At 36.8% G+C, this 17072-nt stretch overlaps 1 protein-coding gene across 1 annotated transcript in view; it reads left to right on the forward strand.

Moving 5' to 3' along the window:
• The window catches only part of LOC107078082 (fibronectin-like), a 38317-nt gene that overhangs the window by 3488 nt on the left and 17757 nt on the right, over positions 1-17072 (forward strand). Inside the window, exons 6-27 of the mRNA XM_069192188.1 lie at positions 610-801; positions 1328-1426; positions 2320-2511; positions 3090-3188; positions 6225-6485; positions 7665-7850; positions 9103-9201; positions 9326-9586; positions 9872-10051; positions 10457-10555; positions 10650-10910; positions 11197-11376; positions 11825-11923; positions 12018-12278; positions 12598-12777; positions 13183-13281; positions 13376-13636; positions 14171-14356; positions 15545-15643; positions 15760-16020; positions 16339-16518; positions 16956-17054. Of these exons, the coding sequence (XP_069048289.1) occupies positions 610-801; positions 1328-1426; positions 2320-2511; positions 3090-3188; positions 6225-6485; positions 7665-7850; positions 9103-9201; positions 9326-9586; positions 9872-10051; positions 10457-10555; positions 10650-10910; positions 11197-11376; positions 11825-11923; positions 12018-12278; positions 12598-12777; positions 13183-13281; positions 13376-13636; positions 14171-14356; positions 15545-15643; positions 15760-16020; positions 16339-16518; positions 16956-17054 (3834 nt within the window). The remainder of the gene's footprint in view (positions 1-609; positions 802-1327; positions 1427-2319; positions 2512-3089; positions 3189-6224; positions 6486-7664; positions 7851-9102; positions 9202-9325; positions 9587-9871; positions 10052-10456; positions 10556-10649; positions 10911-11196; positions 11377-11824; positions 11924-12017; positions 12279-12597; positions 12778-13182; positions 13282-13375; positions 13637-14170; positions 14357-15544; positions 15644-15759; positions 16021-16338; positions 16519-16955; positions 17055-17072) is intronic.

Below are 17072 nucleotides of genomic sequence, written 5' to 3' on the forward strand. Positions count from 1 at the left end.
TACCTTTATAGAATAAAAAGGAAAATATTTTTACTAAAGTCTATATTCTCAAGCATACAATATTTTTTGTTTTCACATATAATAACTGTTAAATTTTTCGCAAGGTGTAGTCTTTTAACAATTAATTCTCATCTTAACACAGAGACACACATGAAAGGAATGTAAACAATGCTGGCATATTTCAATGTCAGGTTTCAAAAGAGACACTTTTTTTTTCATTAATCCTTAATCTTACAGTCTCTCAGGAAACATAGTAACCACATTTGTGATTGGTGCTTTACCAATATCTTAGTTTTATTAACAGGACTGAGACCAGTGATTTGGTTTGATTTGATTGGCAATTTTTTGGAGTTTGTATTGCAATTTTATGCTTCTTAATATTTTGATACGTGCTATCTAATAAATTTGCTTTTCGATATAAAATAGTGTATAATGTATACAAGTAAAACATTCTTGAAATATTAAATCTCACATACTGCAGAACTAGCCCAAGAAGCCCAAGTAATGTTTATAATGTTCAAGCTGGATTAGAATCCCTTTTGCCACATTAGTAGTTAAAAAAAAAATTTTTTTTGAACAGTGTCTTTCTGTTCTCTTTTTTATGTGAAGTAAATTCCAGATCACCCAGTAATGTTGGAGCCTTGGTCAACTCTTCCTCCAGTGTCGTGGTCTCGTGGGTAGCCCCAGTGGAGAACACAGGCGAGATTAAAGAGTACAGGATTTTCTATGGGCCAGCAAACAGCTCTGAACCTGTCAGTGTGAAAATTGTGGCAGCCTCAGTGTTGGCCACCTCCTTGATGAGTAAGTAAGGACAAGTCATAGTTAATCACTTTTAACTGTAGAGTAAAACCTTGAGGAATGTGAAAATTAAAATAAATTTAATTATTTTAGCCATCCGCATTTCTGTTATCTTTTTAACCCTAGAGGTTTTATTAACTGTTTCGTTTGTTACAGTTTGTGATGGCAATATGCCTGATAAATTCCATGTCTGATATAAGGTTATCTTGGGAAAGTTTTGTTGTAATCTTGAAATTCAGGTTTCTTTATTAAATACTCTGCACAATGTCTTCTTTTTAGATTCTTCCTATTATCATTGTTTTCCCTGTATATGTTTGTATATTTTTGGATAGAAACACTTTAATGTTGAATTATTTTTAGTAATTTCATTTCCTGCTGCCTGAGGCAACAGTTTTATTAGGCCGTCGGTAAAGCAAAAGGTGAACATTAGTATTGTTAATAATAAGCATGGATAACTCGGTTACTGTTTTATTTTAATCCCTCGGGTTTTGTCTCATAACCTACACCATTTTTTCCTACATTGTTTTAGACTTGAAAGCATCTACAACGTACTTTGTGATTTTGTCTGCATACACCTTCCAAGGCACAGAGGGTCCCAGTCCAATACTTTACTTTAGCACAGAAGCAGGTAAACTGTAGCATAATGTGTTTATAACAGAGTATATTTCTCAAATAGATTGCTGGGCTAGTACTATTCATTGCTTTAAAAATATATTTTTGTTGACATAAGAGGTCTCTTGCATTTGAATTGCAAATACAGTACACAAACCTGTGCCTTGTTATAATATAAAGTATCGTTTTCATGTTTTATTATAAATTGAGATTGAAAAGGAGGTATGTATGTTAGACCACTTTCCATGCTCAATATCCGCCAATTAAATTATATTCATAGAGTATAGTCCAAGGAGCAGTTTGGTTGTCCATCATTGTACTGTATATAAGCGACCTATTCTGTAGCACTATGTACGATACATTAATCCAAAAGAAATAAATAATTATTATTTTCGAATTAATTTTGTATTTCCAGAAAAAAATGGCCAAGGAGTTCATGTCTTTCCATTGAAACTCATACCCATCTCTAACCTGTCACTGCATTTTCTTACATTTCAAACCGGTATCTGCAGTCTTAGTGCTGAAGCACATGTCTATCTGCATGTTTATCTTCCAGCTCAGCTCTTAATCACTTCAATCAGTTCATTGTTGGCTAAACGTGAAGAATTTTAGCAAGATTTTTTTTAGATTTTCATGTGCTGTTTCTTAAAAAGACTTTATGAATTATGAAGACACACAGTCCCTCCAGGAACATTATTTGAGACCCCTGTAAAAGTGTTTAACTTTTACTGAATTTTAATATTCTCAGGTGTGATTGTTAGCTTGGTTTAAAATTTGTATTGCCCTTAGTTGGGCAAAAACACCAACATCTGCCAAATTGCCCCAAGTAACATAAATTAAGGGCTTTGTTTCAATAATTACGACAGCCCTCTTTTTAAACATAATGACAGTTTGCGTTGTTTTATAAAGCATCTTCCAGATCGCCCAGTAATGTTGCAGTCTTGGCCACACCTCTGGCCTCTGTCGTGGTCTCGTGGGTGGCCCCAGTGGAGAACACAGGCCAGATTAAAGAGTACAGGATTTCCTACGGTCCAGTGAACAGCTCTGAACCTGTCAGTGTGAAAACTGTGTCAGCCTCAGTGCTGGCCACCTCCTTGACAGGTGAGGACACAACACATCAGTGAAGTCACAAGTCAGAATCACTAGCATCTGCCAAGTAAAAAAGTTTGAGAATTGAAATTTTAAAGTTGACTCAGAATCTAAAGAGTTGTTTCTTTATCACTTTATCATTTCATATGGGATTCCAAAAATCATTAGTAATTCTTCTTGATAAAACCTATTAACTTCATTCTTGTCTGTTATAAGGTTAATAGAGGAACACATTAATTATTCCTCTTTGAATGAATTTATTTGAAATAAATGTGAGTGTTGAAACATTTTGACCCCTTTCCTAGATTTCTTGAAGTCATTAATAAAATATTTAGAAGCTATTTTGTGAACTTCAAGTGCTTTGTATTATAAGTTTATAAGTTTAAATTTGAATGGAAATTAATGGTAATGTTCATTACCATAATGTTTTCTAAATAATATACAGTAACAGCTCGGAGGGTCAAGTGTTAAGAACAGAACCACCTACTTTAAGATTTGACACAAAACTTACATTAATGCAGCCAAAAGGTATGTCCACAGTTCAAAGTTACTTTGAAATCCTTTCACCAGTACTTTATTCCTTTTTTAAGGACTGCAATCATCTACCACATACTTTGTCTTTGTGACTGCCTTTACCACTGAAGGCAAGGAGGAATCAAGTCCAGTCATTTACTTCAGCATTAACAGAGGTAATGAACATTTCATAAACTTTCCACTGTGTATTCAAGAGACAGATAACCAGTTATGCCACTTTTCTTTCTACAGCCTACATGTGATATTTACATTTTTTTCATACTCTGCATATAAGTAGTGCAATGCATGTAATTGATTATTACGTTTAAATTTAATCTACAAGCACAACTCACAAGAATAATAATAATTGCTTACACTTATATAGTGCTTTTCTGGACACTCCACTCAAAGTGCTTTACAGATATTGGGGACTCCCCTCCACCACTACCAATGTGCAGGATGATATGACAGCAGCCATAGTGTGCCAGAACGCTCACCACACATCAGCTATTAGTGGGGAGGAGAACAGAGTAATGAAGCCAATTCAATTTTTCACAGCTTTTATTTAAACAATATCTAGTACCTGGTTGCATTTTTAGAAACCTTAATTTGAATAAAGCAGATCCCAGTCGTAAGAGAGTTCATAATGCAAGAACACATTATGCTACATTTTTATGCATCAGTTGAAGCGTTCTGAAGTCTCTGAAAAATGTAAAAAATGTAATAATAATAATAATTAATAATTGCTTACACTTACAGTATATAGCGCTTTTCTGGACACTGCACTCAAAGCGCTTTACAGGTAATGGGGACTGCCCTCCACCACCACCAATGTGCAGCATCCACCTGGATGATGGGATGGCAGCCATTCTGGCCAAAGTGCTCACCACACATCAGCTATCAGTAGGGAGGAGAACAGAGTAATGAAGCCAATTCAATGATGGGGATTATTAAGAGGCCATGATTGGTAAGGGCCAATTGGAAATTTGGCCAGGACGCCAGGGTTACACCCCTACTCTTTTCGAGAAATGCCCTGGGATTTTTAATGACCACAGAGAGTAAGGAGCTCAGTTTTACGTTTCATCCGAAGGACGGCACCTGTTCATTTACAGTATATTATAGTGTACAGTATAGTGTCCCAATCACTATACTGGGGCATTAGGACCCACATAGACTGCAGGGTGAGCCCCACTGTGGGCCCCAGAAACACCTCTTCCAGCAGCAACCTTATGTTTTTCCCAGGAGGTCTCCCATCCCACCTGCTTAGCTTCAGTGGGTTGCCAGTTGTGAGTTGCAGGATGATATGGCTGCTGGCTATGTTTATAATGTAATTAGAATATACAGGTATTTAAGTCAATAAAATGCATGGAAAGGTTCTTTTCTTCAGACTACTAAGTGATAGTCACTAATTTATGTTGTTAGCTTTGTTGCTATAAGAAAATTATACCAACTTTTGAAGTGCCTTGCATATGTACTGTATTCAAATTCTTCCTATGGTGTTAAATTCATTACAAAATGAAGCATACGCATCTTTTTAAGCTGAATATTTTATTTAAAACCTGAATGCTCACACTAGGGACTGAAGAATATTACAGTAAATGTCAGTAAAAATGTAAGAGAAAAAGCAGAAATATGTTGATTACATACTGTAGGTATTCAGACCATTGAACTCAACAAAAAAACACAAATTGTTGATAGGATTCAAGTCAGCACTTTGACTGGGCCATGCAAGGACATTTACAGTACTTTCTTAAGTAAAGGGATACAGTACACTCCAATGAAGCTTTGGCCTTGTGCTTTGGAAAGTCTTCATAAGTTTTTTTCTCTTTTGACTACATTTAACAAAATGTGCCAAAATAATTAAAATCAAAGCTGTGAAATACAGTATAAATTTCGAATTTGAAGATATTTAAAGTTTTCTGTATTAGTTAAATTACATTTATTTTTCAGTACTGAATAAGACATAAGATGCTGTTGATTTAAGGTCCTGTGTGAAGTTCCCTGTTTTGTCCATGATATTGTTCTATTCTTAATAGTCACCCACGGTTTATTCCATAACACAATGTCTCCTGAAATTGTAATGGATTCTTTGAGCACTTGTTTCACTTGATCTAATTGCATTATTAATAATAATATTATTTGTGCTCTTTAAACTATTTTTTAGGATCAACAAATTCTGAGGATAAACCTGTACATATTCAATACTAACCCATTGCTCTTTTGTATTTATAAATAAAACACCTTGGTTATAGTTCTAGATCTTCTAAATCTTCTGATTGTATTAGTCTTTTCTTGAAATTCACTACCTCAACCATCCAATTGATTTTATTGTTATATACTGTAGCACCTTTTAACCATTCTGCATTTCTACTACAGAGATGTAGAAAGAGAATGATGCAAAATGTATATTATGAAATAAAAAGATAGAATAATGTAAGGATTTGAAGGCCATTTAGAGCAAGTAAGTCTTGAGTCAGATTTAAAAACATCAGAGGGGGATGTGAAAATGATTTATCCTAATTACACAGTTTGATCCACATACAGTACATGAATAAATCACAGTCTAGATAAACAGTTAACATCTTTGAAGATTCAGATATCTCATTTATAATGGTACCTTCAAGTCTAAATAATTAAATTGGGAAATATTCAAACATTCTTTTGAACCGCTACAAACCTTACTAACTGCCCATTCTAATGTGCATGGTAATTTTTTTATTATTTGAGTTTTACATTTCTGATTAGAATTTGTTATAATCTTTTTCAAAGCTAAAAATTGATGTAAAAACATTTTATGTTAGTAACTAACTATACTTATAATTTGTTATAAGAAACCTATTATTTGAGTTCTACATTTCTGATTTGAAAATGTTGTTACTGTTTTGATGCTAGAATAAACATATTTTGTGTCAATCACTATAACAAAAGTTATAAGTTATACAGTAACTGTTAGTTTGCTGGTTACAGTCTCATTCATTCACACAGGACATGCTGGCTGGATTAATTGTTTGTCTCAGTTGCCCCTGTATGTGTGCACTATGTGTACCTTACAGTAGACTGGTTTCCTGTTCAGGGTGTAGTTCCTGCTTGTGCCTTGTGTTTCCAAAATGGATGTGCAGAACTCGTAATTATAGCGGAAAGAAAATAGATTATTCCTAACCTTTAATTTACAAATGCTTACAAACCCATGAATTGTTCTAATATGTCTCTAGTGCCACTTGCTGTGAATACCATTTGGAAGAGCTCCATCAGTGTCCTTGTGAACTGGACCAGTCCAGCCTCTCTGTCAGTGTCCAGCTATGACGTCCAGTTCAGCAGAGTTGGGGACAACAGCACCTCCACTGTAAACACCAAAGACCAGTCAGTCCTGCTGCAGGGCCTCCTTCCCAACAGCACCTACAGCATCACAGTGACCCCCATCATCAATGGGACAACAGGACAGCCTGTGTACATAACAGTGAAAACTCCAGCTGGTCGGTACCATTTATTGTTCTCTTTTTCAATGCTGAAGTACAGTAATCAGTGACTGTTTTAGTTTTTTTCAATTAGGCTATTTACTTTAAAAAGTACAAGATTGCTACTGATGTGCTTATCCCATCGTAGAAATATATAATACTGTGATGCCATAGAATGTAAAAATAGTTAATATTAGGGATTATTATGTGATTACCAGCATCACTTACCTCCTTCTAGTGCTTTGAACACCTTGCTAATATCTTTGTAACAACAACAACAACAACAACAACAACAACAACAACAACAACAACAATAATGATAATAATATCAATATCAAAACAATGATTAGAAGTTATAAGATTTTACTAATAGAAAACTGAATATATAAATCAAACATATGTAATACAGTATGCATCAGAATGTTAAATGTGGGATTTTGAGTACGTTGCTTTAGCCAGTAAATGCGCTATTTTAGGGTAGTATATCCTGTTTGTAAAAGCTTTTTTTTAATGGAAAATTTAGTGTATTGTTGTGTGCTGCATTTGTGACATAATGTTTTATAATTCTTCATATTATGATTACTGTTCCTGGGGCTTTGTGACACAATCAAAATTTACTATCTGTCTATTAATATTTATGGGTTCCAATACATAGCATACATACAGTATGTCACTGGTCATGAAAATGTCACATATTTAGGACATATTAAGGGCAAGTCAGCTGTCGCTGGCTGATATTTTTTACTTTTAATGTGCAAAAAGGCAGAATGAGACGTTTTAAGAGAGATTCATTTCATGTAGTACTGTGATGTGATGAAGAGATGTTCAGATCCAAAATTCATTGCAGCTGTTGCTCTAACTCTGTACCCTAAACTAGAAAGGTGTTCATTTGAATATTTATCTATAGTATGTTGGTACAATATGGTCCGTTGAACCAGGACCTTGTTTTCTGTAGATATATCTTTGAGGAACATACTGTATGTTCTAAAGCCACACACCCTTAAGCAGGGTCTCCTTTTAAAAAATCAACAATCTGTGGTCTAATTAAATAGACTGTCATAGAAAAGGAGATGACAGTCCTATGTAAACCGAAAATGAACTCCTGCATTGAATGTGTTAAAAATATCTACAGGAAATTCTGCTTACAACTCTCTTCAAGAATGTTATATATTACTGTTACTTTTTAATTTTTTATAGCTCTCTCTCCTGGCTATGTAAGTGTTTCAAACAAAACCACCACATCAGCACTAGTGACCTGGCAGCCCCCTGTGGGAGATGCTGGCCTGGTCACAGGGTACAGAGTTTCCTACAGCCTTGTGACCAGCACTGAGCCCAGCACTAACCTCACTCTTCCTGCTACAGCACTTTGGGTCAACCTGACAGGTCAGGCAACACATTCTGATTTTCATACAGTATATAGTATATAAATGCCACATTGTGCATACCTGTGATGGGGTTATTGAAATTATAAAAACAAAACTTGTAAAATAATTTTCAGAAGCAATTATTTACAGTACATTGCACACAATTGCAATGTCTTAACGCATAATCTTCAAACCTCTTATTGGAGTACCAGTAAGATATATATTTGTGAACTTTACAGACATTGTACCAATTATAGGTATAACCACATGAAATCCATACCTATGTGGAAGTAAGAATTAATTAAGCTTATGTTTAGCTTATGTTTTGAAATCTATCTATTTATGAGTAAAGGCTGACACAATAGCACAGTCCTGAGTTCAGTTGTTGGGGTGCTATACAGTATGTGTTGAGTTTGCAGGTTCTCCCTGTGTTCATGTATAGTAGGTTTCCTCTCTCTGCTCCAGTTTCCTCCCACAGTCTAAAGACATACTGGTTGGTTAAGTGGCTTCTGGGAAAACTGAACCAGGTGTGAGTATGTATGTATTTGTGGGTATGTGTGCCCTGTGATGGACTGGCGTCCCTTCCAGAATGTATCCTGCCTTGCACCCGTTTCTTGCCACGATAGACTCTGGTGCTCCCCGTAACCCTGTATTGATTAAAAAGGTTGGGAAATTGATGGATATACAGTATGATTGAGAACCAAAATGTCTGAAAATAGTTTTTATTTACTATTGTTTCATGGGGATTCCAATTAAAATTACATTCTCAACTCTAATTGATGACATTTAACCTGTGTTTGCTGGTATCAAATGTATAAACAAAATTATATTTAAAAAAGATTCTTGAAGAGGACATTTACATCCACTAGAACATGATGTCCTTAATATGGGTTGAGGTTTTCTTACAATTATGGAAGATTCATTCATGCATCTGAAGAATTACAAAAGTTTGCTCCATCATTTCCAATAGCATTTTTAGTAATGAACAAAAAAAGACATCGGCTTCTTTTTGAACAAAGTAACAATGTCTGTTTTAAACAAACATAATTTTGCAAATGTTGCAGTAAATCACCAAGCACATTTTACATGTCATTGAATACTCTGTTTTGTCAGTCTTTAATGTACTGTATGTAAAATCAAAGTAAAACTAAATTTTCCAGTTCTAGCATCTAGCATTTCCTTTATACTCATCAACCCATTTCACTAATCCTTGAGAAATATCACTGATGTTAAAACTGTCTATTTTTCTCCTCCTCTCCTTTGTTGTATAGGTCTGAAGGAAGGCACTATGTACTCAGTGTCTGTGTCTGCCCTGACATCACTCGGTACTGAGGACAGAAGTCAGCAGGTCTACTTTACTACAGTATCATGTGAGAATACTGCTGCTTAGGTTATGGTTAAATATATTTAGACAAAGTTCATTTAATCATTAATTGCCCACATGTTTAATAGGTCTGTGCATCAGCATTTTGTGGTTTCACTTTATATTTTTAGCACCAATAGTTGTTAGTTCTACAGCCAAGAGCCCCCCCAGTGCCCTAGTGAGCTGGACCAGTCCAGCCTCTCTGTCAGTGTCCAGCTATGACGTCCAGTTCAGCAGAGTTGGGGACAACAGCTCCTCCACTGTAAACACCAAAGAGCAGACAGTCCTGCTGCGAGGCCTCCTTCCCAACAGCACCTACAGCATCACAGTGACGCCCATCACCAACGGGACTAGAGGGCGACCAGGATACACCACTGTCACAACTGCAAAGGGTCTGTACAGCATGGATAAAAACACTCTTTATTGTGTTTTATTTCTGCTGTGCTCTATATACAATATTTGAATAAGTGTACAAAGAATTATTATTCTTTGCTTTGTAAAAAAAAAGTTTAGTTGACCAATTCGGGAAAGACTCTTTATAAATGTTAATATACTAATACACCAACACCCAGTTCAGATGTCTTTTAAGTAGAGCATTTTTCATTACTTACATTTACAGTAAAAAAGTAGATTAATAAAATGCCTTGTCACCATCTTATCCTGGTTGCTCTTTGTAGTTTTCTTCCTCAGCAACGTGTCTAACAAGACTGCAACATCGGCTGTGGTGACTTGGCAACCTCCAGTGATGGACGTTGGGCTGGTCACAGGGTACCGGGTTTCCTACAGGCCTGTGAGCACCACTGATCCCAGCACTAACCTCACTCTTCCTGCTGCAGCACTTGGAGTGAACCTGACAGGTAGTGAACAAAAAGAAAGGACTTAACTGACACAATAAAAAGCAATAGGTATTATTAATAGTCAGATAAAAACACATAACAGAGACCTTTTAAAATGTTTAAATATGCTTGTGTATAAATTCTTATACTTAGTGTGATATTCTTAAAAAACATCTCTTGTCAAGCTCCAGGGGTGAGTAGGTATTATCTCAATATATTTGGAGTTTTTGGATTCATTTGAAGGCATTATGTGAAAACGGCTTATGTGTCACCTTATTTATTAACTTTAATTGTACAAAACGCATTTTTGTAAAAAATAGTACTCACTTCAGTTGTCATATAGGCAATTTGAGCCCTTACAATTATTTGCAAGTATTATATATGGTCTCTTTAGAACATCTAAATATTTCTCAAATATTTCTCCAGGTCTGAAGGATGATACAGGGTACCTTGTATCTGTCTCTGCTCTGACATCCCTGGGCACTGAGGAGAGCAGCCCACTGATCTTCTTCACTACAGAGCCATGTGAGTGAAAGGATCTCAGCACCAACACTTGAGTGAATTACTAAATTTGTCATTGTTTTAATGTCTAAAATTTGCATGACCATTGTTCCTCTAGTGCCCCTTGTTGTGAACGCTACAGCCCAGACCCCCACCAGTGCCCTAGTGAACTGGACCAGTCCAGCCTCTCTGTCAGTGTCCAGCTATGACGTCCAGTTCAGCAGAGCTGGGGACAACAGCTCCTCCACCGTAAACACCAAAGAGCAGTCAGTCCTGCTGCGAGGCCTCCTTCCCAACAGCACCTACAACATCTCAGTGACGCCCATCACCAACGGGACAAGAGGGCGACCAGGATACATCACTGTCACAACTGCAAAGGGTCTGTACAGCATGGATAAAAACACTCTTTATTGTGTTTTATTTACTGCCGTGCTCTATATACAATATTTGAATAAGTGTACAAAGAATTATTATTCTTTGCTTTGTAAAAAAAAAGTTTAGTTGACCAATTCGGGAAAGACTCTTTATAAATGTTAATATACTAATACACCAACACCCAGTTCAGATGTCTTTTAAGTAGAGCATTTTTCATTACTTACATTTACAGTAAAAAAGTAGATTAATAAAATGCCTTGTCACCATCTTATCCTGGTTGCTCTTTACAGTTTTCTTCCTCAGCAACGTGTCTAACAAGACTGCAACATCGGCTGTGGTGACTTGGCAGCCTCCAGTGACGGACGTTGGGCTGGTCACAGGGTACGGAGTTTCCTACAGGCCAGTGAGCAGCACTGAGCCCAGCACTAACCTCACTCTTCCTGCTACAGCACTTGGAGTGAACCTGACAGGTAGTGAACAAAAAGAAAGGACTTAACTGACACAATAAAAAGCAATAAGTATTATTAATAAGCAGATAAAAACACATAACAGAGACCTTTTAAAATTGTTAAATATGCATGTGTTCAAATTCTTATACTTAGTGTGATATTCTTAAAAAAACATCTCTTGTCAAGCTCCAGGGTTGAGTGGGTATTATCTCGATATATTTGGAGTTTTTGGATTCATCTGAAGGCATCATCTGAAAACTGCTTATGTGTCACCATATTAACTGTAATTGTACAAAACACATTTTTGTAAAAAATAGTACACATTTCAGCGGTCATATAGGCAATTTAAGCCTTTATTTGCAAGTATTATATATGGTCTCTTTAGAACATCTACATATTTCTCATATACTGATTGTGTGATATATTTAATTGTTACAACTGTCTTTTGAATGGGCCCTTATTTCTCCAGGTCTGAAGGATGATACAGGGTACCTTGTATCTGTCTCTGCTCTGACATCCCTGGGCACTGAGGAGAGCAGCCCACTGATCTTCTTCACTACAGAGCCATGTGAGCGAGAGGATCTCAGCACCAACATTTGAGTGAATTACTAAGTTTGTCATTGTTTTAACATCTAAAATTTACATGAACATTGTTCCTCTAGTGCCCCTTGGTGTGAACGCTACAGCCCAGACCCCCACCAGTGCCCTAGTGAACTGGACCAGTCCAGCCTCTCTGTCAGTGTCCAGCTATGATGTCCAGTTCAGCAGAGTTGGGGACAACAGCTCCTCCACTGTACACACCAAAGAGCAGTCAGTCCTGCTGCAGGGGCTCCTTCCCAACAGCACCTACAGCATCACAGTGACCCCCATCACCAACGGGACTAGAGGGCGACCAGGATACACCACAGTTACAACTGCAAAGGGTCGGTACAGCATGGATAGAAAATACTCTTTAAGGGTTTTTTTCTGCAATGCTGTATATACAGTATTTGAATAAGTGAAAGTGTACATTATTCTTTGCTTTGTAACAAAAAACATTGGTTAAACAATTTTGGAAAGACCATTTGGAATAAAAATAGCTTTCCTATCCATGTAAAAAATAATACTGTAAATTTTAATATACTGGCATGCCAACACCCAATTGTCTTTAAAGTAGAGCGTTTGTTATTACTTACATTTACAGTACAAACAGTAGATTAATAAAACGCCTTGTCACCATCTTATCCTGGCTGCTCTTTACAGTTTTCTTCCTCAGCAATGTGTCTAACAAGACTGCAACATCGGCTGTAGTGACTTGGCAACCTCCAGTGATGGACGTTGGGCTGGTCACAGGGTACCGGGTTTCCTACAGGCCTGTGAGCAGCGCTGATCCCAGCACTAACCTCACTCTTGCTGCTGCAGCACTTGGAGTGAACCTGACAGGTAGTGAACAAAAAGAAAGGACTTAGCTGACACGATAAAAAGCAATAGGTATTATTAATAGTCAGATAAAAACACATAACAGAGACCTTTTAAAATGTTTAAATATGCTTGTGTATAAATTCTTATACTTAGCGTGATATTCTTAAAAAACATCTCTTGTCAAGCTCCAGGGGTAAGTGGGTATTATCTCAATATATTTGGAGTTTTTGGATTCATTTGAAGGCATTATGTGAAAACGGCTTATGTGTCACCATATTTATTAACTTTAATTGTACAAAATGCATTTTTGTAAAAAATAGTACTCACTTCAGTTGTCATATAGGCAATTTAAGCCATTAAAATTATTTGCAAGTATTATATATGGTCTCTTTAGAACATCTAAATATTTCTCAAATATTTCTCCAGGTCTGAAGGACGATACAGGGTACCTTGTATCTGTCTCTGCTCTGACATCCCTGGGCACTGAGGAGCGCAGCCCACTGATCTTCTTCACTACAGAGCCATGTGAGTGAGAGGACCTCAACACCAACATTTGAGTGAATTACTAAGTTTGTCATTGTTTTAACATCTAAAATTTGCATGACCATTGTTCCTCTAGTGCCCCTTGTTGTGAACGCTACAGCCCAGAGCCCCACCAGTGCCCTAGTGAACTGGACCAGTCCAGCCTCTCTGTCAGTGTCCAGCTATGACGTCCAGTTCAGCAGAGCTGGGGACAACAGCTCCTCCACCGTAAACACCAAAGAGCAGTCAGTCCTGCTGCAGGGCCTCCTTCCCAACAGCACCTACAGCATCAAAGTGACCCCCATCACCAAAGGGACTAGGGGGCTGCCAGGATACATCACTGTCACAACTGCAAAGGGTCTGTGCTGTCGGCTCTACAGTTTCTTATTCATTCCTTCTCAAGTTCAGTAGATAATGTGTTTATGTCACTGGCAGACTTGACACTATCAGCATGATAGGACTCTGCCATTATACCAAACAATCCAGTGAAGATGATATTGAAATTTTTAATTACTCCAACCCATGTATACCACTTTATTCTCACATTCTTTAGACCAACAATTTCCTTTAAAACTTACCTCTAATACAAGTATGTAAACTTAATTAAAGCAATAACTTTATATTTTATTAAAAGTGCCCAGGGTATTGCTTTGTAAAACTGTTTTTGGTTATTTTAACAGTTTAATAATATTTACTGTAGTGTTTTACCTGTTTTATTTTTTTATTCATCTAATTGTTAAAGAATTAATGATCAGGCCTTTGAAGTGTTATTCAGCCTATTGTAAAAAAAATGGTTAGCCAAAAATAATAGTAATAACATGTCAAAAGTAGTATTGTTAAACCTCTAGTGAAGGGCTCAAGTTCTTCTGTGGTGATTTTGTTTTCCTTACAGATCTCTCCCCCAGCAATGTTGCTGTGTTGAGTGTGACTGGAACATCAGCAGTAGTGACCTGGCAGCCTCCTATCGGAGATGCTGGCCTGGTCACAGGGTACCGAGTTTCCTACACCCCTGAGAACAGCACTGAACCCAGCGCTAACCTCACTCTTCCTGCTACAGTACTGCAAGCAAATTTGACAGGTGGCTTTGTGGACAGATTTGTGTGTAAAATAGAGGACTGTTCATTCCCCATCTGATGTTAATCTGATTTTTAATCTGACATCATAAACTACATAGTGTAATGCCTACAGTATACCCTGTCATGCCTCTGTCTTTGCATGCAGGGTATTTGTCATAAGAGTGGGGATTACCAAGATCTGCATTTTGCTAACATTTAAAGTGTTCTCAAGATGGCAAAAAATGATTTGGAGTACTGCCAATAAATTATGGCAAAATTGTTTTTCTTTGTTAAAAAAAAACATAATACAAATTTTGTTATGAAGCTGATGTTTATGGAAATGCATAATACAATAAAAATGTTTTGATAGTATTTTACATGTACTGTATATTTACAGTTAACTGTACCACTAAAACCCGCTGTGAAACATGCTTTTTTCTACAGTGCAAAAGTCTTGCCTTTAAGTAAAACAGGGCTGCTGCAGTGATTTTGGCCATGTTGTACAGTACCAGAATGTAATTGAATAATTTTCTTGTAGATACATCTCAATGTTTCAACAAACTGTGAGATTTGTTTGCTGAATAGGCAGATGATTTTGTGCAACTCTTAAATCTTTAGAAAAAAAGTTTTGTAATTATAGCTATAGTCTGTTGAGATTATAATTCTAATCTTGGAATCAGGCTTTATTAACAGCCATTTGAAATTAAACTATGTCATGTGTTGATTCTTTATTTCTGATATAATATCTGATTTATACTAGCTTGCATCATTGATACCTACAGAATACTGAGTATTTCAGGTATTTACGGTATTTCTGACAAAAGGCATTGCACAGCCTAAACCTTTATACTGTAGGTTTGATATTGTTTTCTGAAACTGATAATCTAATGAGTTATGAAGAACTAAAACACGCCTAATAAGTAACATGCCTGAAAACACAAGCTGTACTGGTTAAAGTTAGTATTACCCACATGAAAACACTGGATTTACGATAATTCCAAAATACCAAAAGGCTGCCACAACTTTAAAAGCACTGATATATAATATGGTACATGTTTAAGAGTTAACCTAAGTGACTTAAACTAAGAATTCATAAATAGCTGGAAGATAATAAAAATTAGGACATTGTATGAAAATATTTTTCATATTCCATGTCTTAATTCATTTGGGCCTGACTATATTTTGCATGACTCATTGTCCTTCTACTGTAGATCTGAAGGGAGATATGAAGTACTCTGTGTCTGTTTCTGCCCTGACCTCCCTGGGCACTGAGGAGAGCAGCCCAAAAGTCAACTTCACTACAGAACCATGTGAGTGAGAGGAGCCTAAGATTTTCAAAATCATTTTAAAAAACTTTTTTTTTGTACAGCACATACTCCAATTAATAATTTAAAATTGTACATGTGTTTAACAATTGTATGTCTAGTGCCCCTTGCTGTGAACGCTACAGCCCAGAGTCCCACCAGTGCCCTAGTGAACTGGACCAGTCCAGCCTCTTTGTCAGTGTCCAGCTATGACGTCCAGTTCAGCAGAGTTGGGGACAACAGCTCCTCCACTGTAAACACCAAAGAGCAGTCAGTCCTGCTGAAGGGCCTCCTTCCCAACAGCACCTACAGCATCACAGTGACCCCCATCACCAATGGGGCTAGAGGGCGACCAGGATACACCACTGTCACAACTGCAAAGGGTCTGTACAGCATGGATAGAAAATACTCTTTATGGGTTTTTTTTCTGCAATGCTCTATATACAATATTTGAATAAGTGAAAGTGTACATTATTCTTTGCTTTGTAAAAAAACATTAGTTGATCATTGTTAGAAAGATCATTTGGAATAAAAATAGCTTTCCTATCGATGTAAAAATAATACTGTAAATTTTTAAAAAATTCGCATGCCAACACCCAATTATCTTTTAAGTAGAGCGTTTGTCATTACTTGCATTTATAGTACAAACAGTAGATTAATAAAATGCCTTGTCACCATCTTATCCTGGTTGCTCTTTACAGTTTTCTTCCTCAGCAACGTGTCTAACAAGACTGCAACATCGGCTGTGGTGACTTGGCAACCTCCAGTGATGGACGTTGGGCTGGTCACAGGGTACCGAGTTTCCTGCAGGCTTGTGAGCAGCACTGATCCCAGCACTAACCTCACTCTTCCTGCTACAGCACTTGGAGTGAACCTGACAGGTAGTGAACAAAAAGAAAGGACTTAACTGACGCAATAGGTATTATTAATAGTCAGATAAAAACATATAACAGAGATCTTTTAAAATTGTTAAATATGCATGTGTTCAAATTCTTATACTTAGTGTGATGTTCTTAAAAAACATCTCTTGTCAAGCTCCAGGGTTGAGATGGTATTATTTCGATATATTTGGAGGTTTTGGATTCATAAGAAGGCATCATCTGAAAACTGCTTATGTGTCACCATATTAACTGTAATTGTACAAAATACATTTTTGTAAAAAATAGTACACACTTCAGCTGTCATATAGGCAATTTAAGCCTTTATTTGTAAGTATTATATGTGGTGTCTTTAGAACATCTAAATATTTCTCATATACTGATTATGTGATATATTTAATTGTTACAACTGTCTTTTGATTGGGCCCTTATTTCTCCAGGTCTGAAGGATGATACAGGGTACCTTGTATCTGTCTCTGCTCTGACATCCCTGGGCACTGAGGAGAGCAGCCCACTGATCTTCTTCACTACAGAGCCATGTGAGTGAGAGGATCTCA

The sequence above is a fragment of the Lepisosteus oculatus genome, chromosome 7 (genome assembly GCF_040954835.1).
Source record: "Lepisosteus oculatus isolate fLepOcu1 chromosome 7, fLepOcu1.hap2, whole genome shotgun sequence".
NCBI lineage: Eukaryota > Metazoa > Chordata > Actinopteri > Semionotiformes > Lepisosteidae > Lepisosteus > Lepisosteus oculatus.